This window comes from Aspergillus chevalieri, chromosome 8 (assembly GCF_016861735.1).
Source record: "Aspergillus chevalieri M1 DNA, chromosome 8, nearly complete sequence".
Taxonomy (NCBI): Eukaryota; Fungi; Ascomycota; class Eurotiomycetes; order Eurotiales; family Aspergillaceae; genus Aspergillus; species Aspergillus chevalieri.
This window is the reverse complement of record NC_057369.1, coordinates 627,426-654,951: the sequence shown is the minus strand read 5'-3', so window position 1 is coordinate 654,951 and position 27,526 is coordinate 627,426. Positions and strand designations below refer to the sequence as shown.

The 27,526-nt window shown below is 48.4% G+C and overlaps 8 protein-coding genes and 1 non-coding gene across 9 annotated transcripts; 4 read left to right on the top strand and 5 right to left on the bottom strand.

The window, feature by feature from the left end:
• Positions 1-2,942: 2,942 nt before the first annotated feature.
• On the bottom strand, positions 2,943-3,416 carry ACHE_80215S (CGR1 family protein; the record flags this gene model as incomplete). Its single annotated transcript, XM_043283561.1, has 3 exons — positions 2,943-3,083; positions 3,135-3,280; positions 3,353-3,416. 3 exons carry the CDS (start codon positions 3,414-3,416, stop codon positions 2,943-2,945), a joined length of 351 nt encoding a protein of 116 aa, XP_043140828.1.
• Positions 3,417-4,020: 604 nt separating this feature from the next.
• On the top strand, positions 4,021-5,055 carry amcA (putative mitochondrial ornithine carrier protein AmcA/Ort1; the record flags this gene model as incomplete). Its single annotated transcript, XM_043283560.1, has 2 exons — positions 4,021-4,131; positions 4,186-5,055. The coding sequence occupies 2 exons, from the start codon at positions 4,021-4,023 to the stop codon at positions 5,053-5,055; spliced, it is 981 nt and encodes a 326-aa protein (XP_043140827.1).
• A 280-nt stretch (positions 5,056-5,335) lies between these two features.
• Positions 5,336-6,286, top strand: ACHE_80213A (cytidine deaminase; the record flags this gene model as incomplete). Its single annotated transcript, XM_043283559.1, has 5 exons — positions 5,336-5,507; positions 5,599-5,732; positions 5,792-5,877; positions 6,105-6,186; positions 6,248-6,286. The coding sequence occupies 5 exons, from the start codon at positions 5,336-5,338 to the stop codon at positions 6,284-6,286; spliced, it is 513 nt and encodes a 170-aa protein (XP_043140826.1).
• A 670-nt stretch (positions 6,287-6,956) lies between these two features.
• Positions 6,957-11,491, bottom strand: VPS10 (vacuolar protein sorting/targeting protein 10; the record flags this gene model as incomplete). The annotated part of the gene is made up of 2 exons (XM_043283558.1): positions 6,957-7,587; positions 7,638-11,491. The coding sequence occupies 2 exons, from the start codon at positions 11,489-11,491 to the stop codon at positions 6,957-6,959; spliced, it is 4,485 nt and encodes a 1,494-aa protein (XP_043140825.1).
• Positions 11,492-12,087: 596 nt separating this feature from the next.
• ACHE_80211S (uncharacterized protein) lies at positions 12,088-14,197 on the bottom strand (the record flags this gene model as incomplete). Its single annotated transcript, XM_043283557.1, has 2 exons — positions 12,088-13,683; positions 14,132-14,197. The coding sequence occupies 2 exons, from the start codon at positions 14,195-14,197 to the stop codon at positions 12,088-12,090; spliced, it is 1,662 nt and encodes a 553-aa protein (XP_043140824.1).
• A 2,488-nt stretch (positions 14,198-16,685) lies between these two features.
• On the top strand, positions 16,686-16,758 carry ACHE_t80004A. Its single transcript has one exon. It is a non-coding gene; the product is annotated as a tRNA-Thr (tRNA).
• Positions 16,759-17,405: 647 nt separating this feature from the next.
• ACHE_80210S (uncharacterized protein) lies at positions 17,406-18,326 on the bottom strand (the record flags this gene model as incomplete). Its single annotated transcript, XM_043283556.1, has 1 exon — positions 17,406-18,326. The coding sequence occupies one exon, from the start codon at positions 18,324-18,326 to the stop codon at positions 17,406-17,408; it is 921 nt and encodes a 306-aa protein (XP_043140823.1).
• A 4,421-nt stretch (positions 18,327-22,747) lies between these two features.
• Positions 22,748-25,468, bottom strand: SEC10 (exocyst subunit SEC10; the record flags this gene model as incomplete). The annotated part of the gene is made up of 2 exons (XM_043283555.1): positions 22,748-23,254; positions 23,303-25,468. The coding sequence occupies 2 exons, from the start codon at positions 25,466-25,468 to the stop codon at positions 22,748-22,750; spliced, it is 2,673 nt and encodes an 890-aa protein (XP_043140822.1).
• Positions 25,469-26,195: 727 nt separating this feature from the next.
• Positions 26,196-27,308, top strand: ACHE_80208A (ditrans,polycis-polyprenyl diphosphate synthase; the record flags this gene model as incomplete). Its single annotated transcript, XM_043283554.1, has 2 exons — positions 26,196-26,679; positions 26,728-27,308. 2 exons carry the CDS (start codon positions 26,196-26,198, stop codon positions 27,306-27,308), a joined length of 1,065 nt encoding a protein of 354 aa, XP_043140821.1.
• Positions 27,309-27,526: the final 218 nt, after the last annotated feature.

Genomic DNA, 27,526 nt, shown 5'->3' with positions numbered 1-27,526 from the left:
ATAGGCTTGTCGCATTCCCTGGTAAGAGGTATTCTCGAGAGCCGACACTCTTGTATTGATTTCAACTTGTTGGACTCTTGATCAACCTTCCATCCAAAAATGAGAATATAGAGGATGAATTGTAATATCAATTCACATTAACGTTGCGAATGGTTCGAACAATTTCCTCGGTCTTTTTATGGACGGGCCGGCTTGAAAGTCGCGTAGAGAATTCCCATCTTGCTTCGAGACGAATGTAATTTATCAGCAGATATACATCCCCCTACTTAGATATGGAAATTCGACCCCGCGTGGATTTGGAGCAGAGCGTAAGCTGAGAGATCCTGGCACGCGTTGGCCCGGATGTGGTCGTCACATATGCGCCTCTGAGGATGATTAATTTGTTCTACGAAAAGGAACTTGTAGATGTTGGCGAAATGCCATAGGCGTTCTGATCAGCGTCCATGAGGTAGATAAGATTGGAGAAATACCGTAACACTCACATTCCTCTCCCGGCGGTTAACCGCCTAGAGTTCTCAGAATGGATCTATAAACCGGTCTTTGTTGAAAAAAAAAAAAAAAAAAAACACACACACTGATGTACGCACCAGAGATGACCCAGGACATTCGCTGGCTCAGTTCATCAAGAGAAATGTCTGTGTGGCCTGCTTCCAGAAATTCTTCCTTGCCGGTTGAAGGACGAGGCCCCGGGAGCAGAAACTCATACAACCAGGGAAACGGATTGTTTGACATATTCCTGTATTTGGGAGCTACGTTCCACAACTGGCTCACAGTGCCTTAGTAAAGGCCACTGTCCCATTCTAGCCATCTGTTCTGACCATTTCAAGATATTCTTGAGGTCCTTGTGGTCAGAAAGAATGCGTACTTATTTCATTGCTTTAGGCTGTATCACATTTGAACTGAGCCCTAGAGTAGGGTTTGGCAAGAGCCCAGAAGAGATATTGCTTATCAGTGACACTCAACTCAGCTTGCAGGGTTTTACATCACTCCAAAGATTTGTCAGTCACTTTGGCATTCTCGAGAGCAGCATGTTGTTTAGGGTGTGGCGAGGAATATGAAGCTTTTTGTTCGTGCAGTAGATAGTAGAAACGGTCAACAAGGATGACTAGATTGAATTATAGAATACGAGAAGAGAGGAAAAGACACATTCCCGTTGGTGGTAATGGCCATTAAAGAGAGCGAACATACCAAATCAACTGAATAGATCCTATCTACCTTATAACATGACTTCATTCAATTTTGCAAGAGATCTAAATAAATTTTATAGTATTTTTATCGAGTGTACCCGTTTCCAATATCAAATACCACGAGTGCATGGCAGACACATGCCGATAAATGTATACAGCGCATTATGTTATCCCGTGCTGACCTCGCTAAAGTGACTTGCCGTGTACAATGCTGAATTCGTCTAGTACTACTCGGCCGTCTTATCTTATGATTTATGACATTGCTTGTCGCTGACCTTCCTGACCTTAGAAGGGCACAATTCCTCATCGTCTTGGAGGCCACGTTTCTTATGTCCCTTATCACGTGTACTCTTTGCTCGTTGAACCGGATGGCTCATAAGCATCTGAGTGAAAAAGCCAAGTAGTGCAGTTGCGTTCTTCTCAAGGCTATAGAGCTTTGACTGCCTGATTACCAGCTGGCGGCGATTCAGGGAAGCACAGAACAGTCGCCTATGTTGAGGGCCAACATATGAGAAAAGCAGAACGGGGAAGCACTTTTTCGGAAATTCAAGTTCAAACCGAGAAAGTTTTTCCTCGGACATGTAAAGAAGTTTTCCCCCGTTCTTCTTTGATATTACAGTCATCATCATCTTCACCCTCATCTTCCACCTCAACCTTTAGTTGGTTGGCACGGTTTCGCATTGTTGTAATTATGATTGCAAGCTCCCCAAAAAGAATAGAACCCTCTTTGCTATCGCAAGGCTGATAAGCGGATACGATAATGTGGGCACACTGGTTGACTTCCTGGAAGAATTCTAGAAATAGGTTACCCGAATAATGTCTTGTTGACTTTCTGTAGGTGGCTGGATATCGGTCATTCCATCCTGCGTGTCCCTTTAGAAAGAAAGGACGGGGCTCACTAATATGATCAGTAATGTTACCACACTCTGTAAAGGAAGGCCACTTACTCTAGATGCTCGAGGTTGCGAACTCCTGGCATGTCATCATATGCTTTTGGTCTTGAGAATATGTAGGTCCGCTTTTGCACGTAGTCTTCAATTCGCTTGCACAGTCAAACGCACACCAGCTCCCTTCACCACGCTTTTGTGGCCTGTACTTTCGGAAGTAGTCCAGTGAGCCCAGTGAAGAAGGGTCAATGGGGTACTTCTGAAGCTCATCAAGTGGCATTGGATTGAATAAGTTTTCGGATCCTAGATTTTCAAAGTCAAACTAGTTAATTCGGAGGATGCTGTACTCATCTAGGGCATTATCATCCACTTCACCATCCTTCCTGACTATGCTTGCACCATCTTTCACAAGATTGTTTCACGGGAAATCTAAGTGCTTGCGCACTTTTCTGTTTCGGGAGGGCATTCTGAAGCGGATAATGAGCAGTGATATTTCGCGGGGAATCCTAGGTATTCGATAATATGACTAGAGATAGAAGCGCAAGGCAGCATTGCTGATGTATAAGAGTATAGATTGCGTCCCTCAGATCCTCAGGATTAGCAATATATCATCATTTTTTATAGAAGAGCATGTGGTATGTTTCGCATAAAATGAGGATAAAACGAAAGCACGAAAAAACAAAGTATAATCCATGTTTGTATGCAGGTATTTTGCAAAGTAACGCAGTCGTGACCCAATCCCCCAACGCCGTTGATCGAAATTAACAAAACGGAAATGTACAACACACGCACAAGCAGCAGTACGCGGCGGGCATCACAGAATGTACAGACGGACAATATGCAAGGAAGCGCCTCCAACAGTATGGGATCATGAGTTGAGCAACTTGTTGCGCTTCTCTTTCCGCTTGAGACGTTCGACTCGCTTGTGGTGCATCTTCTCTGCCATCTTGTCGTATCGTTCCTTTTCCTCCTTGGCGGCTCTGCGTTCCTTGATTCTTTGAATATGGGCCTGTTCCGTTATTAGCATTCAGACGGGCACCACTTCGCAGTGTAAGCTCACCTGACGCTCTGCCTCCTTTTCTTCCTTCAGCTCCCTTTCATGTTCCTTGATGGCTTCGTGCTGTTTCCGCAGTTCCTGTCTTTTCGCATACGAGGTCATGCCGGCGGCGGGACGGAAGGGTTTCTTAGCGTCGTGCCAGTTTTTGCCTGCGGGTACCCCAGAAACATTAGCCAACGAAAAGATGAAAAAGGACGGAACGCGGGGATATATTATCGTACCATTTTTCCTCATACCCTTAACGGGCGCAGGAGCCGTGGAGGGAGCGGTGGTCGCAGTCGACATGACCAAAAAAAAAAACCCAATCGAGGAATGTTGAGTTTGGCGGATAAAAGCGATGGAATTTTTTGAGCCTCTCAGAAACCGAGGAAAAAGTTAGTTATCTTAGCCTGATCTGATAACCGGATCTCGGCAAAAGTACCAATCCGGGCCCATACATCCGCTCTCAGAACAGCAATGACTAGCAATGACTGCCACTTGAAGCTGGGCGAGCCTCCTAAAAAAAAAAAACCCACTATTCTGCAATATTTTGACACTGTGCCATTATTACTGGGATCATCCCACGCGCAACGACTGGTCTCGTCCTCGTTTACAACTTATTAGTACCGTATTACAGAGTACCATTCTTTTTTTTTTCCCGCGCGTGGATCGGATTCATCAGATTAAATCCCTCGCTCGAAATACTCCGCCCCGCTTACGATTGATTAAGAAAAAGAGGCCTTAAATAATCCTCGTTTCCGTCTCTCGCCCTTGGCGTTACCCTCAGAAACTGTACGATGCTCTACGGATAGGAAGAAAAAAGTCCTTTCTTCCCCCCTCCCCACCCCCAATCTTCCAACCCGTGCTTCCGGAGCTATTCAGTGCTCGTTTCCCATCTATATCTACGCCAATGGCGGCTGCAGAACACGCGGTAACCATTCACGATGAAAGGACCATGGAGCTTCCTCTACTTCCACCGAACCAGGCGCTCGAGGCCCTAAAAGATGTCTTTTGTGGATCGGTTAGTCATTTCCAGAACGCCAATTGAGTCCGCCTTGTACTGACTGTGTACTAGGCTGCAGGAATGGCCGGCAAGGTCATTGAATACCCATTCGACACCGTGAAGGTCCGGCTTCAATCGCAACCAGATCATCTGCCCCTCCGGTATACGGGGCCATTGGATTGTTTCCGCCAATCGATCCGAACGGATGGGATTCGAGGACTCTACAGAGGAATCAACGCCCCTTTACTAGGAGCTGCGGTCGAGAATAGCTGTCTTTTCTTCAGCTATCGTATGTTCCAGGATATTCTGAGGTCAACCTGGTATTCTTCGACAACCGAAGATCTACCGTTCTCCGCGCTTCTGGTCAGCGGTGCAGCATCCGGATCGATTACATCGCTTGCCCTTACTCCGATTGAGCTGGTCAAATGCAAGATGCAGGTCCCTGTTAATGGCGCCGCTCGTGCGGCCCCAGGTACATTGTCCATTATAGCATCTATTTTCCGTCACGATGGAATATTAGGGTTCTGGCGAGGCCAGCTGGGCACGTTCATCCGTGAAACAGGAGGCGGCGCTGCCTGGTTTGGAGGATACGAGGGAGTTTCGGGACTTTTCCGGATGCGCGCTGCATCAAAGAGACAAAGCACATCCGAGCCAGTGACCTTACCGATATATCAACAAATGATTGCAGGAGCAGCAGGCGGCATCAGCTACAACTTCCTATTCTATCCAGCCGACACCATCAAATCGCGGATGCAAACCGAAGACGTTGTCCGGCCCGGGCATGGTGGAAGGCAGACCTTCTTGAGTGTTGGCAAGACTATGTGGCAGCAACAGGGCTTGAGAGCTCTGTACCGGGGCTGCGGGATAACCTGCGCACGTTCAGCTCCCAGTTCTGCCTTTATTTTCTCCGTCTATGAAGCCCTGCGGGGATTCTTCTCATGACCCTTCCGTCTGCATCCATCTCTTTCCTATGTACTTTTCATTCTGCTCTATAATTTCTTGTTTATGATACCTATTTTGATATTTGTTTTATAGCCTGGCCAATCTGGTATTGGTGCGGAGTACGAGTGCAGAAAAAAAGTATAGACGGTACTTGGTGATACATGCATATAATTGGGATCTTTGTTTGTCTTGGAAGCTTAGGAGATTGGTGTTTGTTGTAGATAGGCAGACAACTATTGAAAATGTGACATTAATATATGGCCATGTCAAACGCGGGGAAATGTGTTGTCATGATAAGATACAGATATATAACCACTTGTCACTACTCTTTTCCGATTCAAATCTCAACCATTCTACTACCCGTAAAGAAACAAACATGGCTAACACCATCACCACTCAAGAACTAGAAATCCTCTCCAACAAAGCCATCTCCGCCAAATCCACCGCATACTGTAAGTCATAAGACGACCCCATGATACACAGAACCAAAGCCCCTCTCCAATCCCTTACCACAAAACTATGCGAAAAACTAACCGACAACAGGCCCGTACTCTAAATTCCGCGTCGGAGCAAGCCTCCTCACCCACTCCGGCGAATACATCACCGGCGCCAACGTCGAGAATGTCTCGTTTCCCGTGGGCACCTGTGCGGAGAGGGTAGCATTTGGAACTGCTGTCGTAAGTCTGCTTATCATCTAGTAACCTAGTGTGGGACGAATTGCTTATTGGGATAATAGGTGAACGGCCATAAAGAGTTCAAGGCTGTTGCTGTGGCCTCGGATATCACGCCGGGGGCGTCGCCATGCGGCATGTGTAGACAGTTGTGAGTTCTCTTCTTTTACTTACTTTCTTGCCCAACGAGAAGCATAATATTACCGATTTGTTTCTTGTCGACGGAATGTTCCATTGAATGGAGTTATTGTTGCTTTTTCGCAGATTCGGATCCCCATCCCCATGACACACCATCCCACTCTTCCAGAACATCCAGAACATCGCCTGTGCACTTTTTTCATTTGACTAACGAATAATATCTACTTCATTACACAATAGCATGCGCGAGTTCCTTACGCCATCGGTGCCGATCTACATGTATGATGGGCAGGGGGGACATATTGTGAAGACTATGGGCGAGGTATTTTTCCTCCGGGCATTTACAGTGTATGCGACAGGCAGCAGCTTACTTTCATGTTTAGCTTCTTCCGAATTCATTTGGCCCGGATGATTTGAGGTAATATGATGTGATGGGGACGCGAACTTGGTTAGGCGTTGTGGTGCGATGTGGTAGTACTAGTAAGTGATGTGTGATTCGCAATCTTTTTGTCTCTAGTCCTATATATTTGGTGTTACATATCGTCTAGTCACTATCTATCTTTACCGAAGTACCGGATACTATAAGTCCATAGTCTCGTTGGACAGTACGTACAGTGGGATAACATCATAACCTGGATCGGATAATGTACACCATGATCTACATACAGCGCTGGTTACTGTCGATCCGAGACATACTCGACGAATGCCAGTTGATCATGATTCGTGATTGTCCGGATTGTTTGATCTACGTTACAAAGTTTTCCAGACCTCACTCCAACTCTCAATCTGGTTGGTTGATATATTTTCTCTACTTCATCCAGATATCTTTACGTACTAGAACAGAGTAGGATTCAGCAGACCGAATAAGCTAGCTAGTCAACCGGTTTATTCATAAATCCCTCCACCATATCTATTTTTGCCCACCATCTACCCAGCAGCAATACAATAGCGAACCAGACCCACCCGGTTACGCGTACAGATTCAAAAACGCAAAAGAAAACATGACTCGCTCGTAAATATTTAAACATGAAATCATCTCAAAAAGCAAAACAAACCGTACCAGAGGAATGATACCCAGGAACGGAAACACGGCTAAACTTCATCCTCCTCGTCCTCCCCCTCATCAACGCCCAGCAACTCATCCTCATCATCAACAACATGCGCGTAATCCCCTCTCCTTGCAGCAAACGACCCCCTCGACGCATACGGCCTTCCACTCCCCCGTCCAACACGCACATACCCACTCACACTGCGCCACAGACTCGACACAAGCAACGGCAACGCCCTCGCAACCGCCACAACCCCCGCGATCACCGCAATCGGCACCGTGACCACCGGCGAGTCCCGCGACAGCCACCCCTCAGAACCTCCGGCCCCTTCGCCCAGACGGATCTGTCCGAACTTGCCGTCCCATTTGTTGTAGACGTAGTAGCCCGCGGCACAAGCGAGAGCGATGGGGATGGTGATGGCGAAGAAGAGCGCGGTGCCCGAGATGCCGTGTTTCTCTTCGTATTCTTTTTCCTTGCTGGGACAGGGCTTGGAGACGTGGTGGTCGAGGTTCAGACCGCCTTGGCAGGTTGTTAGGGGGACCCGGCGGTAACCGGTTGGCTCCCAGTATTCAATTTCGTCGGGGTCGTCTCTGCAGACGGCTAGGGCGTCGGGTTCGGGGAGGCCGGGGACGAGCTTGCAGCTTCCGTCGCTTTGGGGTTCGTAGTTGTAGTCACTGGACTTGTTAATAGGCTATCATTGTGTAAACAGGGTGTAACTACTTACCACTCGTAATCAGCCCGGGTACAGGTGCAGTTCCGTCCGATACTGTGAACATGAGGTTCACGCCAGTTATTCCAGCAATCTGCCGAAGTCTTCTTGCGGTGGTACTGCTCAGTATGACCGAACAAACAATTGTCCGCCTGCAAAGGATGCTTAGGCTCCCAGAGATAGTAGTCATCACTGTGCCCCTCGCGCTCAAGCTCATCAAGATGGCACCCCTTTTCACGAAGACCGCTAAAGTCCACGTTGATCGTAGCGAACTTGTCCTTGCCCGACTCTCGGGTCCAGAGGAGGAAGTTCTTCGATGTATCAGATGGGAGAGTCGTGATGTCTTCGACCAGCACCTCTGTTTCCGAGAACTGGAACTCTTCCCAGGTTTCACCCTCGTCGAGAGTGTAGTAGAGAACATTTGTCGGCTTGTATTCGGATACAATCACAATCACTGAGCCGGCGTCGCCGTATTCGTACTGGTATCTTCCCTTCTTGACGGATTTCCAGGTGATACCACCGTCCTGGGTGAGGAACGTATCTGCATCGTCGGCGCTTCCCAGACGATCACCAACGTTACCAACACCCATCATCAGACCGATGGCCGATCCGGATGAGAAGGTATCATCAGGGTCCCTGCGCTCAGTGTACCCATGCAGATGCAGTGCACAGTCATCAGTACCCCTTCCTTCCTTAACCGAGCAGTCAAACTTGTTGTTATCGGCGTCCCGCGAAGGAGGAGCCAGCAAAGTCCACTGAGCGCCGTCGTTGTGCGTGATCAGGGTCTTGAGCTTCTTGCCCGCACCCTTCTTGTCGACTTCATTGACGTTCCCGACCACATTGACAACAGCCACGCCCTCAAGACCTTGCATCTTCTCGAAATCAATGAAGCCTGGGCTATTCCGGTTCACCGCAGGCAGACTGAGAACATACGAGGTGCCGTTGCTGTTACTTTTGATGAGCGAGCCGTACTCCGCACCCTCATTTCTGTTCAAAGTGACATGTAAAAACACGGCATGCGTTGTACTATCCACAACGGTATACGCCGATTGAACGGGGATATTCAGGTTCACAGGGAACTCGACATCCGCAAAAGTCCTGCCGTCAATGCTGACACTGGCCCTGAGCGAGTCACTGTGTTCGGGATCCTCGGTAGCCACGACGATATATTCAGACATGGCGGCGAAATCAACCACGTTCGTGGCATGGACGTCCTTGTGGGCGGCGAAGAAATCATCGCTATAAACCAATTGAACGGGGTTGCTCTCCTTCTCGTTCTCGTATTGCTCGCAAAGGATCAAGTTCTCGTTCTTTTTTCTAGTCTCATCGCCCTGACGTTTATCCTCGCTCCTGTCGCCAACAAACATACACTTTTTCACATACTCGAGCAAAGGCTTCCACGTAGCCCCAGAATCTGTCGTGAAGTAAGCGTTAGTATGGCAATCCTTAGCGGTGCATTGCGGCGGGCCGATCCAGATGAGCCATCCTTTGTTCTGTGGGTGAAACGAGAGAGGCATTCGCAGCAAACCCCGCTCGGTGGGTGTCTTGAAACTCTTGATATTTCTACGGTCGTCCGTGTAGAAAGACTTTGTACCCTCTGTCAGAAAGTAGGCAACATCGGTGTAGTACGGATGAGGAATGACATCTACAATCTTCTCTCCCTTGAGAGGCTGCTTCCAGGTCTTGCCGTGATCGTGAGATATATGAAGAACATGCTTCTCCGTTGTCATGATAATCGTCTCGTCATGCTGGGAGCTGCTCGACTGGCGTTCCAGATAGTAGTATTCACTGGGTTGCCTCGAGTCGAACGTTTGTTTTGTCACCGAAATCGTGCCGTATGCGGGTGCACTCTTCGCATCGTCGCAGGATCGCTCGATGTCGGCGTCCAAGTTCTCGCCGCCATCACGGATACAGGTGTTACCCGGGATCAACCTCCAGCCAGAAGGCCCCTTGTACGTATCATCCGGCTTCTGGCATTCTCCCTTCGGGGGAGTCAACGCGACAGCCGGCTTGCAGCTCTTCCGGTCCTCGCTGCGCACAAAGTTGTAGTCACACTCGAAGTCCTCCGCGCTACACTTACACGGTTCGAAAATCGGCTCGGGGTCCTTGAACTCTTCATCCACGAAGCAGTCGGCGTTGGCCTTTCGACGCTTAAAGTACTGCTTGTGACCCATCAAGCAGTCAGCTTCACCCTTTTCATTCAGGCGAGCCGGCCACTTTTCGAAATCGTCCTTTTCGCATTTTCGTTCGTGCAAGCCGCTGTAGTCGATCGAGAAGATAGTGTGTGCCCCGTCCTTGCTGCCCTCAGAGCTACCGCCAACAAGCAGGAACTTCAAGCTGGTCGAGTCCGGCGTGGTGGTGAGAATCCGGGGGTAGATCTTGTGCTTGAGCTTGGCAGATTCCCAGTCTTTGCCATGGTCGATGGAGTACCAGATCTCGTCCGTTTTGTCGTCGTCGCGGATGGCCATGATAACAGCACCCTGATCGCCAAACTCGTACTTGTGCGGACCCTTACGGGCAAACCGCCAAGTAACACCTGCATCATCAGACACGTACAGGTTGCCCTCGGAGTAGTCCTTGAGATGGTCACCCGTGTTGCCAACACCCATCACTATACCTGGTGCTGGACTGGAAAACACACGCCCCACGTTGGCAAAAGCAGTCACGGAGTGAAGATGCAGCTTCTCGTCACCGAGCTTGAGGGATTGGAAGCTTCTACCGTCATCGAAACTGATTTCGCTGACAGTCTTCTTCTTCTTGCCTTCCTCGACTTCCTTCGGGTTTTTGACCGTGTTGACCATCACGATGCCTTGGATATTGGCGATCTTCTCGAAATCCATGAATCCATAGGGGTTGCGGTTGACGTGCTCAATGTTGTTGGTGAAGTAAGTACCGTTGGAGTTGGAAGTGAACAAAGTGCCCATGCCGTCCGAACGACTGCTAGTCAAGACACCTATTTGGATGCTGTAGTTCGTGCTCTCCAGAATAGTGTAGGCGTCCTCCTCCAATCGATGGTTCCCAAACTCCGCGCGATGCCAGGTGATAGAGTCGTCGGAAACGAACAACGCATGCTCGTCCGTACCCTGTGACTGAGCAGCAGCCACGAGATACTTCTTAACCGCCGCGGTGCTGATAACACCGCTCACCGGCCGGCCATGCTGCAGCTTCACCTCAGCACCATCCTCATTGCTCCTGAAGTAGTCATCCGAGTACACAAGACGATTCGCAGAGTTCAACGGGATCTTCAACCCAGGAACGACGCAAAGAATGCGATCCTCAATCTCCTCGGCAATATCCAAATCAGCCGCAAACTGAGGATCGCCAACCGCCCACGCACAACTAACAATCCCGTCGCGCAGTGGCTTAACCGTCTTGAAATCATCGGTAGTATAGTACGCCCGATTGGCACACATGAACCCAAAACACACCTCCCCATGGAAAATCACCTTCTTCGAATCCCACCCATGAAACGCCAACGGCATAATCGCCGGCGGCATCTCCACCTCAAACGAATCAAAGCTCTTCCCCTGATCCGTCGTAACCCAATGCTTCCCGGCCTTCCCGAAAACATACGCCTTATTCGTATCAAACGGATGCGGCCAGATCGTAAGCAACTGTCCCTTCATCTCTCCATTCTTCCCCTCGACCAGATCAAACTTCTCGCCTCCATCAAACGACCGCAGCAGATCACCCGTCTCGATATCCTGGAACAGGATCGTATCCGTGTCTTCGAAGTAGAACAGGCCGACGGGTTCATGGTCGAGCTCGGTCGCCGTAATCGCGGGTCCTTTGTCCTTCTTCGCGGCGATCGGCTGCCAGATGAGCGCCCATAGCAGGCAGCTCACGACGAGTGGCCATCGAGGGATCATGACCACGAGCTAGAATTGACCATTTGAAGCGGTGCAGGCGAACGGGGGAGGTCTATGCGCGAGTCCGCAGCTACGTAATGCCACGGATCGATCCGGGTAGAGTAAATGGGAGAGGTAATTCTTTTAATATATAATTTAGAAAAATATGTCGTAGAAATTCAACTAAAGGATGAGGAATACAGTGGAATGGCAACGTGTGTCAGAATATAAGTTGTTGGCGCCTGGAGCTCACAGCTGGCCTCCGACGGCATCCAAAGTCACGTGCATTGCTTATCGAGCATTCCGGGTAATGGCCAGTGCAGATACGAAATGAACAGGAGTTTTCATAAATGCTTATATACTATTCATGTTAAGTCCTATATACAGATTGTTCGATCCTCGATCGATAAAGCGCGCCCGTGGCCAGAAGAAATGCAAAAAGAAAAAAGTAAGTGTCCGAGTCGCTAACATCAAAAGCGTACACAAATAGGTATCAATACAATGAAGAAATGGACGAGAATAACACCGTGAACACCGGCCAAGCATACACATCCGAAGCCATAGGGTATTCAAACAAAACAAAATGAAACCAAAGAAAAGAATTAAACGAAAGACAGCTAGTACTTCGGTTTCCGAAGCCTGCGCCACATCTTCTTCATGACGTTTTGTTGCTCCGAATCCGACTCATCCCAGATGTCAGGGTAGCTATCGGCCACCGGAGGCAGCTCTTTCGGCTTCAGTGGATCTTCTGCCGAGGTGGGAGATACCGATGGAGACGATTGCTCGCGAAGATCGGGCCTGGTCAAGGTCATCTTCAGCGTCATTTCCCGGTTTCCGGGTACGCGTCGGAGAGCCGGTGGAGGTGCAGCCGTGCATGATTGTCGTTTGTGTGGTGGGTTCTTTAGGGTCTGGGGTGTTTTCGCAACAGTCGACAACCGGGACGATTTCCGTCGAGTCTTGTCAGTCGAACAGCGGTTTCCGTGAACTGCTCCATTCGCGTCCTCGAAAAACGTGCCGGTCAACTTCTGCACCTTTGGTGACGCGAGGCCCTCCGAAACCCTTTCCGGACGTTCCGAGAGACTATTGTCGTCTTTACTGTCGTTCAAGGCCGGGAAACCGAACTCGATGGCTTCGTCGAATTTCTGTGGCGAGGCTAGGTACACCCGTAGCTTAAGACGAGCTTCAGGGTCCTGGTAATATTGTGCAGCGGGGTCGATGCTCGAAGTCGATGAACGAGGGGCGTGCATGGTCGGTCGTTGATAACCGGATGGCGGTCGGGAGGTCGAAGTGCGACCAACGATATTGGCCAGAGACGAGGGGACTGTGGAAGACTGGCTCGAACCGGGGACCGCGGAGTGAGAGATGGATGCAGCAGCTTTGCGAGCATGGCGGTTAGCGGAGAAAGACATTGTGCGCCGGAAGGAAGGCTTCCTGCGCGGCGGTTGCTTGGGGACGGGATTGGTGTTGACAACATGGGCATGGTAATCATCCAGTCTCAGGTCGAGGTCGCCATCCGCATCGAGCCAGCGGAAACTGTCGTTAAGCGAGCTGTCCATATCGTCGTCGTTGTCTTCGTCGTCGGACTCTGCTTCCGTGTCCCAGTCGGAATCGGACGACTCGATGTAAAGGGTAGAGGTTTGGGAGAGGTCGGTGGTAGTGGTGTCAGACGGTAAGCTTTCACAAGAAGGACGCGTTTGTTTCTTCTTCTGCTCCAATCGATACACAGCTTGGTCGGCCGCGTCAAGAATCACACTATCGCGGTACACTTGACGAAGATAGGCGCGCTCTTCTGGCGAGAAGAACTTCTGTTGGACCTTGGGCGGTAACGATTGAAAGCACTGCGAGTCGACCTGGGCGGAGAGATAGGCCAATTGCAAGGAGCTGAGCTGAGGTTTCTGAGCTGAGGAAGGAGAGAGGAGAGAGGAAGCGGTGACGGAGGAATTGTGAGAATCGTGCGAGGAGAATTTGTCGAGACGAGACCGCTTCTTCTTGTTGTTGGAGGCCCTCCTTCTCACAGCTGAGCCAGCAGTGGCACTAGCAGGAGTAGCAGTAGTAGTAGTATGATTAGGCCGACGCCGGAGGTTCTGGAAGTGGAGGCGCCGGGGCAGCGCACTGGCAAGGGCCGATGGGGGATAGTCAGGGCCACCATTGGCAGTTGAGCTGAGATCGCTGTGGGCTAGACGCATGCGCAGCCGTTCGGTATTCGAGAAGAACTGTGAAAGGAACAAGCGGTCCGTGTGTTAGCAATCATACTTTCTCTAGTTTGGACGTGGTCTTTGCGTTATTGGAGTGATAGTGCTGGGTTGAGTGCTGATTGAGTGCTCAGGGCGTGATCAGGTCCCGTCTGCAACTCAGGGGAAGAAGCAATATGGGAAGAGTGCGCCGTAAGCCGATGCGCGACCCTCCCAAAGGGGTAACCGTGAAGCGATAGCGCGGTCCACCATCGGGGCATGATCTGCCAATGGCGGCGATGTTCAGGAGAAAATGCCGGCACAGACAAAGACAAGAGGTTTGACAAATAGCGGTGCATAAAGAAATAGTCTGGGTTCATTTCCAGTATGGATACCCGGGTATATCACGGTATCCACGCGGAGACGTTCGGGGATCGAGAGATTGGGATTGGACAATTGATAGAGCAACAAAGAAATGAACCATACTAACCTTTCTCTGTAATGCCGGAGGAAGAGATTCGTATTCTTCTTCTGTAAACATCATGTTGCTGTGCATTCCGTACAGTAGTACTCTGTATGTACTCGGAACGATACTCGGTATAAACTCGCTCAGTCAATAGTCGAGGGATCAATGTCCAACTGTCTGTACTCCGTAGCTTATAAGGAGACGGAAAGACAGAGAAACAGAGACAGAAAAGGAGCCGTCAATGTTGCAAATGCAGTGAGCCTGCATACATATATGACTGGTCGGTTTTGTGATGGTAATTCCCTCGTGGCTGTACTGTTGTTCACCGTAAGTTGGGCTGTCTCTGATGGATTGGGAGAAAATCAGCCACGTTGGACGCCTCGAATGCGCCTGGCCTGAGATGAAGAAATAACACAGAAATTGTACACTTGCGCCGAGCGCAGAGGAGCACTTACATATAGTAGGACTCCGATACGCTGCAATGCGTGGGATAGCCATGTGCATCCCAGGATCTTCTTTGATGAGATGTCACCCCGCGGTGATATTGATGTTTAACACCACACTAGAGAAGCCAAGGGCGCCTCATGAGGAATTCGAAAGAGGGACAGGCGCTATCTAAGTGTCTATCGGAGTATCTACACTGGTTCATCGACTACATTTAGCTCAGGAACCAGTTTGGTCACTGTCTGGTCACTGTTTCGTCACCGTCTGGTGTCTTCTGGATGGGCGAATCGCGGAGGGGAATGACAGCTCACGGACTCCATATGAGATCAGAATATCACATTGTGACCGCGGTTGTGATGAGCTGCAGAAGTGGTTCCTTTTTTTCGTCGGGCAGAAACAGTGGCTCGTCGCGGCGCTTAACGGAGTACATCCTCCGTACCTACTATTACATCTACATTGCGAATCGCTGGTTTCACAGTCTCAACACCTTGCCGAGTGCATTCTGTGTTTCTACGGAGTACTGGTAAGTTCTGGTAAGTATTCAAAATTACACAAGGCAGAGTTTCAGGATGAGACACCTTTCTATAATTGGCTAGACTCCCTGCAAGGGGCCAAGCCACCACAACGTGGCCTGCGTCCAATCATCGTCCACTAGTGGAGATCAAGGTTCTAACTTTTTGCGGTGACGGTTCATTCCCTTGATGCCTTATCACGCCTTATCCTGCCTGATTCCTGCTTTTCTGGGCAGCAGACTGCGAGAAATCCTTTCGCCTGATTGGCTTTCGTATTCTCAAATCGTGAGGTCAGCAACGGAGAACACCGTGAGGATCTACGGAACCGGTTAATCTCGTTTACTAACATGGTGTACTACATCAAACTTTGAATCCCAACCAGTAACTCCTGTGTTATTATGTCCTGGTCTAGCACCCCTGACCGCCACATGATATCCCCTGCACGCGAGCATCGACCGCTAAGTGCTGGGTTTTAGCTGTCACTTGCCGGTCTCTTGGTACATAGCGGTGCTTGGCTTCCGGCAGTTGTTCACCGTTGGACACGAGAATTGTGTACAAGTACTCTATATGCGACTATGAAACAATAGGTTCTTGTACACCGCATGTCTCTGCTCTGTCAATTATCTACGGAGTATGTACAGCGGAATTACTGCGTACTACAGAGTACATTACAAGTACTTGTTATGTACTTTCAACGTTCCACAATACTTGTACATACTACGTACCGAGTACGAAGTGCCAAGACCTCGGTTTACAAACCGATCAAGTCAAGTGATCACTATCCTAGCAAGATCGGTCGATGCCGCTCTGATACTCTCACACGTGGTTTCCGAAATAGCAACCGATATTTATCCCATTGTGTAATAATGTCCAACCGATCTTGGAGCGCAAGGATCTTGTTTCTTTGTCCTGAGGTCGAAATAGAGAATACGGCATACGGTACGCAAGCCCACTCTAAACACGCATACGCAGCCGTTTGCAGGGTTCATGCATCGTTCTTGATGTTTGGGCTATAAGATCGCCACTTATGCATGTCCAACAACGACCGTTTTCCAATGAGAACCATGCACGGCACATACTGTAGCACTCCATGGTAAAACCCCATAAACAAGCATCGTAGAATTTAAGCTGAAACCAATATCCATCCTGTAACATCCTAAACCCAACAGTTTTAGGAAACTACCGTACTACAGTGCAAATAACTGTGCATCCTGTTTACTTTTTTCGGACATAGCCCTATGAAACGCCCGTGGAGTAACCGAATTTCATCTTATTTATGGTCTTCGGGAAACTAATAACTGATTTAAAAAGGGCTGGCTATCGCGGCTATAGTTGTGTCACTTGTAGAAGCTTCTAAGCGAGCTACATTGGTTCTGAATGTTGGGTGGTTCAGTGAGTGGACTATAGTAAGAGGAATATCATAGTCATAATTTGCTCGATTATAGATTGACATATATTTGAGTGAATGCCAATATTCGTATTACATACAGAAGACCCAACGATATTTATTGAATGAGGTTATGTTCTCTCTCAACCAGGTTAAGCGAGTTCTTAGGGGAGAAAGTTCCGTTTTTTTTATTTTTTTTAGTGAAGCCAAATTCTTGAGCCTAGAAAACTAATCTGCTCGCATGGCTTAGTTGGTAAAGCGCATCACTAGTAATGATGAGATCCTCGGTTCGAATCCGAGTGCGAGCATTTTTTTTTTTCATTCATCTCTATTTTAATGCTGCCTAGAATTCAAAAAGGCAGCAGCATTTTAGGCTAGAGAGCAGTGTCATCGCGATCAATTTGATGGGCCATCAGCCGTCTTACTTGATAAGGAAGACTTTGTTGCTTCAAGGCTACGACATAGGATATGGCAAGCAGAGAGGATCAACATATTGGTCTTCTCTATTATTATAGTTATTATAGTTCTACCTAAACTTGTAAATATGTCTGTTCCAAAGATGGGGTTAGTTCAGCTGAGATGCACGCGTCAAAGTAACATTCCATCAACAACAGATTTTTAACAAGTCCAAATTCCAAAGTGTCACGGCGCTCTACTAGGATGATGGAACGTCCAACTCATGGGTTCTACCTAGGTAGCTATCGACGAGAATAATCAACATGAGGAAGGAAGAAAGGAGGTAACGCCATATTTATCAACAAAGCAATAAAGCAAACAACCACACCTCACGTGATAATCAACCAACGTGACCAGGCCGTCACATTACCCCCCGGCTTCAATAGGCATTGTCCTCAATGTCATGGTCAACCCACAGGTAAGAAAACATGAGAAGGCAACAATACATGAGACACTTGAAAAAGAAAAACACATGAACATGTCCAAACATCTCCAAAAATCAATCATCGAGATCATTAAGGTCATCAAGACGGTTTGCCTCTAACCTTGCAATCATCTGCTGGTTCCATATTTTATTGGATTCCTTGTGTGCCTTCATGGAACAATCCTTCACCCAATGATCAGAGGAGCCACATCTCACACAGGATCCTTGTTGTCGTCGTCTGTTCCTTTCATCTAGGGAGGTGGACGCTGCTGACAGGGAGTTGATATTGATGACGCTGAGGTCCATAGGATCAGACTTGGTGTGAGAGCCAGATTGGTGTGATTGAGAGTGGGAAACATTGGTGGAATTTGAGCTGAAAGAATGACTTCCCAATTGTTGAACCACACGAAGGAAATCAGTGTATGATTTTGGAAGATTCAACTGCTGGTTGAGACGTCCTCGGAGAGTAGGATTGAGGCCTTTCCTGAACGCTGAAATCTTGGTGACATCAGGCCAATCTTTGCCCTTTGCCTCATAAAGAATCCTCTCAAACTTGGCGATGTAGGCTGCCACAGATTCACCACTATCCTGCTTTAGGACTAGTAGATAATCTTCAGCTTCTTGAACCTTGTTGGGGTTGTCATAAACCAGAGATAGTTGATCAAGGATGGTGTTGTAATCCCAGGTGTTGGTGTCTTCTGCATAAGATAACTGGGGAAGAACTAGAGCTTGGACTTTGCTTTCCAGATTCAGATAGACATAGTAGAACTGAGCCACTGCATCACCAATAGCTGGAGCATCAATCCTAAGCTTAGCCTTCATCGAAGCAAGCCAGGTATCAAACTTCAAAGATTGGCCATTGAATTTCTCGGGATCAGGGAGGCATGGCTTTGGTCGTTGAAGTGGTTTGGGTTCATTTTTGACGGATTCGATTTCATTCTGGAGGGCGCGGATCGTAGAAGAAAATTCGTTTCGGAGTTCTTGAAAGGGGTCCATGATCTTTAAGAAAGGGATCGTGAGCTTGAATCTTGAAAAACTTAAGTCTTGAGAACTTGAAGGGGTGCCAGCATAGTCGCAACCACTGGACTTCTTGAAAGTTGAACTTGAATATGCCAACAACAGAAGTTTCAGTCCTGAGCTCTAGAAACTTAACTGAAGCAGCGCTTGACTTGACTTGAGGATGAACTTGAGGATGGAAACTTGAATGGAGACACTGTTATAGCCTGGCCAGCTCCCGAACTGCGGCACCAGCGAATCCCTTGAAGGGAGAAGCCTTTGGTATTTCTCTCCCTAAGGTATAAAAGGAGGATGTTGATTATTATGTCACGGCGCTCTACTAGGATGATGGAACGTCCAACTCATGGGTTCTACCTAGGTAGCTATCGACGAGAATAATCAACATGAGGAAGGAAGAAAGGAGGTAACGCCATATTTATCAACAAAGCAATAAAGCAAACAACCACACCTCACGTGATAATCAACCAACGTGACCAGGCCGTCACACAAAGCAAAACAGTTCTCATAGTACAGGAAAATACCACGAGCACTCCGATCCGGAAGAATAAACACCTTGCTCTCGCCAGAGAGTCTGCCCGTGAAAACATGCACCCAGCCCCAAGAATACATGATCAACACCGTCCGGGAACTCCTCCAGAAAAGGCCGATCTCAAAATGCTTCCTTGAGTACTGATGTGACAGCGAAGCCAGCAACCGCGCGGAATTTGAAGTCAGACACAGTGAGGATGATAAGTTAAGATTCCCGAAGAATCAAATCGTATTGAGATTTCAGTTCAAAAGCAGTTCATCATGGTACGGTGCTGATGCGAGATGAGACGAGAGGGGTGGTATTAGATATCAGACCTGATGGAACTCCTTCAGGGGACCGTCTTGGAAGTACCATATACATGAAGACAATCAGCTATACAGGCCCTGGTCTGAGGGCCATGCACACCGGTAGGACATGTTAACTTACAACGTCTCCTCTGCGACATTAAGCAAAACATGCTTTTATTCCAATTCATACTCGGCGATGACGGAAGATATAATGACCACAGACACTTCATGTACACCCTCCTTATCCCAGGACTACAAATGGCTAGTACTAATAAACGAGTACTCAAGTCACAGCCCATCCGCCAGCTGAAGATCGGAAGAACCATTCATCTCACACCCGCAGAAGCAATTGCAGTCAATGACAGCTTTGGTTACAGATATGGTCCGGTTGTGGGTTGGAAAGACCCGGTGCAGAATGGGCGGTTCCTGGATGGATATCGGCATATGCATTGACTGCGTTTTCTTCTCTTTTCAAGATACTTAAGCAAGTAATTAAGATAATGATGTCAGATTGTGGACAGTATAAATTTAGAGTAAGCGTCAACATGACACTGGCTAAACCCTGGCAAGAGAGAAAAAAAAAAACAAAAAACCAATGCCGTTTAACATTCAACACCAACCACTCCAATGCCTGCCAGCACCCCGATCCGGACCAACCCAGCGTTTACCCAAAAATCCATACCTAGAAACCACAAAGAATACAAACTCCACAACATGCCCAGACCCTCCAACGAATACGAATCTCCAAATGCACCCTCGAATACTGGGAGACCCAGGACATGATCAACCTCGGCGGAAACACCATCCAAGAACAGAGTCATATTGAGAATCCACTTCAGCCGCCCTGTCCATCGGGGTAGATCGTATGCACCGAGGGGAACGAAGGGGTTTTTATTAGAGGTTAGACCGCATGGTCCAGAAGAAAAGTATGGGCTCGGTGATTGTCATGTGTATGTGAAGACGATTGGTATAAGGGGGATAGTTTGGATGTTTTGCATAGTGTTGATTTGGCGCGGGGATGAATTAGCACACTGGAAGATATTATACGTTGGATGAGAAGAGGAAAATGCTGCAGTTTCCTTTATTTTCGATGGGAAGGGTTTGTAGGATGTAGACATTTTATGTAAGCCCTATTCATCATTTACAATCTACATACTTCTGGGTATGAGGTGCTGATTTCTATGGTTTCAGGCCGCAATTTATCCGCCAAATGCGTGAAGAGAACATCTTAAAACTCTCTTTTTGGGATATCATCACAGTAAATGATCCTATCAACCTCAGATACGGACCAGACGGGGCCTCTTGGGAAGATCGGGTACAGTGAGGATGGTTTCCTGCCGACTATCTGCCATTGCCTCTTTTCTAATGAAAGAAGAGGCAATCAGAGTACCATCTTTGGCAATGATAGCATGTTTTACGTTTGCCGTTCGAATGATCTCACCCATGTCTACATTTGGCTATTGGCGATGCTCTACTAATATGGTTGCAACCCATCTCATTTTCTGCTACAGTCTTTGTTTGATTATAATCGGGCTGGACAGAGTATGCCGTTCTATTATGGACATGCATGTACTGCAATAAGAGAAGCTATCCCCAATAAGCCATTCTAACAGGTCAACTGACCACATATTTGGCTCGCAATATGTGGAAGTAGCTCTTCTGATAACATATGTATACAGCAGCACGGATGGGTCGCAAAGTGGGCAACCAACTCAAAGAGCATTCGACCTCATGACTTGCCCGTCTTACCATGCAAGATGCATATCAACAAATCTCCATAATGTAGCGGTACTCTCACCGTCAGTAACCCTGAAGATGATACATTGGCATTCCTCTGATGAAAGTATACCCTGAAAATCATAATCAGCAGCAAACTGAGAGGGCAACTAACCAGAATGCTGGGAGATGTGTTTGTGACTTACCTTACACGCGGTTTGTGCTCGAGGATACAGACCCTAATGTACCTATGCTATTAATGCTGGACCCATGACAGATTGCTTTTGATTGACATAGTTGCTATCCCAAAATTTATTCAAGATGCCATGATATCGATTTGTGTGGATTGCACGACACAAAATAACCCATCTGGGTCCAATGTATGCGAGTGTTAGTACCCAACCAAGCTCGTATGGATTTCGGTTGCTTACCCATTTTATAGCCAAGAAACGGCACAGTGAGATTATAATAAAGAAAATGACGGTTCGAGTGCGAAGACTCATGAAGTTTCTTTATCCGGCCACTGAGGTGAGCGATCTGAATTTAGACACGGAATAAAATGCGCATTCAAGACATGGTCTTCTGTTGGCAACGTTGAAACTACGAAGCGTCCCAGCGCAGAAACAAGTCTGTTCAGACGTAATTAGGTATCTCTTGACGATCCTCGCCCTGCTTGTAGATGGATTGGTGCATATATCCATAATAAAGAAATGGTGGTTGATGTCCTCATCTAAACCTCTAAGTTCTCGAAAGTGAGGATAGGAATTGCTTAAGGCTGTGAATGATTCTAATCGACAGAGAGTGGTAGCTTTCTTTTTTGGCTGAATGTCATCCACGCCGTCCAAGGAGAACTATAGTATGCCTTCACTTGGAGTTGGTAGATGGAAATGGAAGATCAAGTTCGAGATAGAAGGGAAGACTTGCTGTGGCCCAGTACCTCAAGGCTCAGCCATTGTGAGCATCACACCATACAGCTTGTTTGGGAGCAGGTGAAAAAAATGAGTTACACTTGGAGAGGACCACCTTCACTGTGAATTTGGAAGCTAGGGCAACAAAATCCGTGTTTATGTACTCAAAGAGATAGGCCTGTGCAATTGCTTTGACCATCAACCATTTATGTAATAGATACTCTTTGTGAAATATTTCTCCAGCACCCTGTATCCGGCACACCCTTTACCATGTGTGTTGTACTGAACATCAGGCCAAGTGGACCAGCGTCGGCTAAAACAGTCGCAAACTATTTCTAGATTCGAACTATGGATCACAACACTACTAGGCCTTGAGACACGGACATTTTTTGGTTGTGGGCTTCGTATGATGGCTTCTGGATCTCTCGACCATCAGGTCGCAGATGGTTCTCCATCTGAGGATCTCTGGAGTGCCAGCCCTTAGCGCGGGTACAATCGATGCCTCGCATAATAGCTTTAACTATCGTTACAGCCTAAAAGGAGTCGTCTGGGAGATCGAGTGAAGCATGGATTTTTCCTGCGGCGTATCAACCCACCCAACTTATTGGGGTTTGCTACCCGCCTTGAGACACAGAATATGCAGAGGATCTTAAAGTTACTCTGACCACTTTGCCCAGTTTCATTCCCGGTATTGTTTTTATTATAGCTATATTTCAGTTGCTATTCCTTTGTTGCGCGGTCGTTTGTTGGTATCAGAATCTGATCAGCTTGACGGTTAGGGCTATATTAGCGACTTCTGAGATTGTCTTGATAGTTCGACTTCCTATTCTTAAACTTGGTCAACTTGATCAGTGCAAAGAAGGTCGCAACAAGACACATGTATTAGGGTATATATCCTCCAACACAGCCCCCAAGTACCATTCTTACGATATGCAAAAAAAAAAAAAAAACAAGAAACGATTACAAAACATTAAGCACATTTTGCACCGCAGCCGTATTCGAATCCTCTCTCCTCGACACATACGCCCGCACTTCTTGTACATTAAGCCCAGCCCCGGCTCCAACCTGCGTCGTCCCACCCCCGCCACCCCGTCCGGACCGCGCACCAGCATTATTACCCGATCCTCCGGTATTAGCGCCGCCGCGGATCCGTTCGCGGAGAGCTTCAGATCCGATGACGAAGAGACTGCCGACTTCGAGGAGGACGTCCAGGGCGCCGCCGGGTGCTTTGACTTGTTCGTCGATGTCCCATGATTTCAAGAGGTCTGTGTACTGCGTCATGTCCTTGGTGACCATGAGGCCTCCGGTGCCGTTGACGACGAAGCGCTTGAAGTGCTCCAGGAGGAGGTTGCGGGCTCCGAAGGCGATTTCTGTTAGTAGTTGGCGGACATTGGGGCCGCTAGATGGTAGCGACGAGAGTGCGAGGTTTTGCACGCGGGTTAAGAAGGTACAGATCGATGCGCATGTCTAGTCACATTAGTAGGCTGTAGTGGATTTCCGGGGGAGGTGACTTACGGGCGTCTGCAGCTTCTCCAACCAGGCCGCGTTATCGCCTTCTTTGGGTCTGAAATCATTCTTCTTCTGACCCGATAGAAGCTTGCCTACCCACGTCAAGACGGCATCGATAGTCTTCTGTTCAATCGTATTGATCTTCTCTTCAATACGCATTGTAGTCAGGTTGGTTTTCTTTTCCATTTCTCTCCGCGCCGTGATGTTGCCCGCCGCAAGCGGGATAAGTACCGTGTTGATGCACATAACCATCAAGTTCGTGACGCCGATGGCGCTCCGAACACCGGGCAAGTATGCAAAGTCCGGCTCATTCTTGGCCGTTTCCTGCGACGTCGCGGCGTCAAGAGCAGCGTCGAGGCAGACTTCAATGTATCCTTCACCCATCATTGAAAGCAGGAGGTTCAGAAGCGCGGATACATCTCTTGACGTTTCGTTGTTTACGCTCAATTCCAGGCCACGGCCAACTGCCTCTGCGAGCCATTTGAGCATGCGCTTTGCATCCGATAGACTTAGAAGACCGTCCTCCTCGGTCAGCTTGACTTCACTCGGGCGTTGAGAATCGCTAGACTCTCGCAGACCGGCCAACTGGAGCAGCATTCTTCTTTGCGTTGGCGAGTACTCTGACGATTCGAGACGGTTGATATAAGCATCTCTAGCAGAAGCGAGGAATTCCGTTCCCGACTTTGCCAGCGACGCCATGAACGTCGTTGCAGCCTTCTTTCGTCGGGCGTGGAAAGTTGTAAACTTGAACAGCAGAGACGTGTATAATTCTTCCAGGTTCTTCTTCTCCCTTTCAATGTAGGATGAACCAGCGAAATATGGTATGAACAAGTCCTCTAATTGCTGGTCCAAAACCAGCGCCGTCTGTGAGGATATTGGATCCGGGTGCTCTGTCAACCCGTGCAATTTCAGATCATCGACTAGGGCACCAATGTAGTTGCGCGAGCTCTGCAGAGATCGCAAGAACGCCAGCAAAGAGACACTACTGGCATTATCCAACACCATCTCGAGTCTTTGCTGGATGGACTGTTGGAACACACGTTGGAGGAATTTTCCAAGAACCTGTTCATAGTACGGAAAGGCGCGTTTGATGATAGCTGATTCCTCCTGAACCACAACTTTCACCTCGTCAATCAGCGACTGGAGACTGGGCTCGACTTTCAGAGGTTCAGCATCCGGATCGGCCAGTTTCTCCCACGACTCTGGATCAACTCCCACTTCCTCTGTAACCAATTGACTGCGGTCGATGAAGAACTGATGTTGATTGACGAACAAAGCGATGACACTTGAACCTCCATTGAAATCCTGGAGAACCGTCGCACAATCCTTCATGCCTTCGAAGTTGGCTTTCCGGTAGAAATCGTCGAACTGCTTCAACAGGTCCTTCTCGAGAGTTTCCGAGAACTTCTCAATAATTTCTCTTGTGTTCCGCTTGCTGCCGCCATCCGCGTCCTCGTTCAGAGACGAGGAGCTATCGAACGCACCATTCGTCTTCCCACCAGACTCATCCCAACTCTTAGGATCAAGCCTCTGGCTAATCCGCAGCAATTGCCGCGCAATATGAGCCGAGCGCACCTTGGCCTCACCACTACCCGACCTCCGTAGGTTCTCCAACAACGTAAGATCTCCCCTATTGCAAACCCCATCCCAGCACTCGAGCAGAAAATGCGCATCCAGCGCCCGACGTCTCTGCCGGTCGAGCTCTTCCAACCGTTTCCCGGTCTCAACAGCCATATTCCCCGTTCCACCCGTCACCTCGCTGCTAGGAAGACCTGCTCCATTCAGCGACGTGTCCAGTTGCTGGAACGAGTCGATCGTCTGCTTCAGTTTCCGCCCGAGGGAGCTGACATTCTGCGCGTGTTGTGCTTCTGCTCGTCGAGCCGCTGCTGACAGTTCATTCTCTTTAATCTCCAGATCACCGGATAACTCACCCAGTCGGCGTTGCGCATTTTCAAACGTGCGAATGAGCGGTTTGGGGTCGAATGGTTGGTTTCCGCTGGCGGATCCGATGGTCGAGCGACGGTTGGAGATTGCGCTGTCGGAGAGGGACTCGATGAATTCCTTGACGATGAAGTCGCGGTTTGAGAAGTCTTCGAGGGTGAAACTGGGGCCTTTGGGATAGACGGAGCGGGACGCGGGGTTGGAGGAGTTTATGGACGCATTGTCCGGCATTTTGGTGGTTGATGGCAGTCACCTGCCAGCATGGGGACGAGACTGGAGTGAGTTGCAAGATTGCGATCAAAAATGAGTGATTCCACCTGGGGTGGGTGGTTGTTCATCTCTTCGGAGTAGACTGAGCATTCGGAGATGGATTGTAGCTGGCATTCCGCGGAGGCGGTGTTCTGCCGTGGAGAGGCACGATTCTACAATCCATGTACTTTATAAGAAACACTACTAATTGTAGTCATTCTGGCTATTTTTTTTTTTTTTCTTAGAATGACCATTGTTTAGTGATATATTGACTGAAAGATCAGTTGCTGTCGTTATTCAGGATGCACATGATATGTCATGTAAAAATATATATCTGGAGTATATCACTACGACCATATGTAATCCATAAAGCAAATATTAACCTGTCAAGCAGAGCAAGAATGACCAGATTGTACCTTCACAGGCTATGCATTATAACAGTATAATTGATGCCTGTTCTATTTCCGTTGACAGATGTCCTGACTGTATCCGGATATTGACGTACTCCGTACTGTGGCAATGCTGTCAGACAAACCCATAATCCAAGCTAATACCCATTGTGCAGTTAACAATTATCTACTCCGATATTTAAAGGAGTTGTAAAGTGCTGTTGCATTGATATCATCGATAGCGGCCGCTTGTCATTTCCACCTCTTGGCCGAATTCATCTCCGAACCACCTCACCACAGCACTCCCATACAGCTACACAATGGTCTCCCAACGAGACCAAGAACTATTCCGAGAGGACATTCGCAATCGCAGACGCCTCAGCGCATCAGAACGCGAGTCTCTCCTAAAACCATACCTCCCCGATCCCTCCGACCTCCCGCGGCGCAATAGCAGGAAGGCGTCGACTTCGCGAAAGACACCTGTGCGGACCTTCTTCAAGTCCCAGGTACACCAGCTGACATATACGATTATTCACATCTTCTTTGGTATTGCTGTTCGGTTGATTCAAACGTATCATGCTGTTGTGGATCGGATTTTCGCGATTGTCTACTACCATCACCGGACGCCGGAGTTGATCAGGAAGGATGTGAAGGGGTTGAAGCGGTTACCGGAGCATTTGAGCGTTATACTGTCGCTGAGGAAAGAGGATGATGCGCTGGCGGTGTTGATGGACGAAGTAGCCGAGTTGGCTGCTTGGAGCACCGCATCTGGCATCCCGACGTTGAGTGTGTATGAGAAGACTGGTAAGTTCAACCTCATACCCATAACTGCTCGACTACTTAACGGCATAGGAATCCTCAAATCTTGCATCCCAACCCTCTACGAACTCGTCACCAGCAAGCTTTCCTCCTATTACGGCTCTCCCTGCCAACAACCAAAACTCCAGCTCTTCGCCCCCCACCACCCCGTCTACCAAACCGAAACCCCAACAGGCGCAGACACAGACAAATCCAACCGCGAATCCCTAACCCTTCTCCTCCTCTCCTCCACCGACGGCCGCGAAACCTTCGTCGACCTAACCAAGACCCTCGCCGAAATGTCCCAGAACGGCAAAGTCTCGCCGCAAGACATCACACCTGAACTCGTCGACGCGGAAATCAGCGAGATCACCACGCATCCCGCGCAGTCGGGTGCTGACGGCGACGGCGATGGCGACTCTGTCTTCGTGAAGCCCGAGCCTGATCTGCTTTTGGTGTTTGGACCGTTTTTGAAACTGGATGGGTACCCGCCGTGGCATATTAGACTCACGGAGATGTATTGCACCGGTGATACGAGTAATGGGTTGACGGGGTATGGCGAGGCGGTTGAGTATCAGGGTTTCGTTCAGGGGTTGTGGCATTTTGCCGGGGCACAGATGAGATTTGGACGGTGAGCGGCTGGACTGGGTGTTGGGCTGTAGCATTTCGTTTCTGTTACTGTTTTGATATATTGAGCATTAAGTATTGACAACGAAGCATGTTGGGAGTTTAGGAAGTCAGATATAATTGAGAGCAATTATCTTACTATGCCTATGGCTACTCTTGGATAATTATTGCATTACAGTACAGAGTACTTATTAGATCATTGTGCTATTGTATATTCATATTGTTG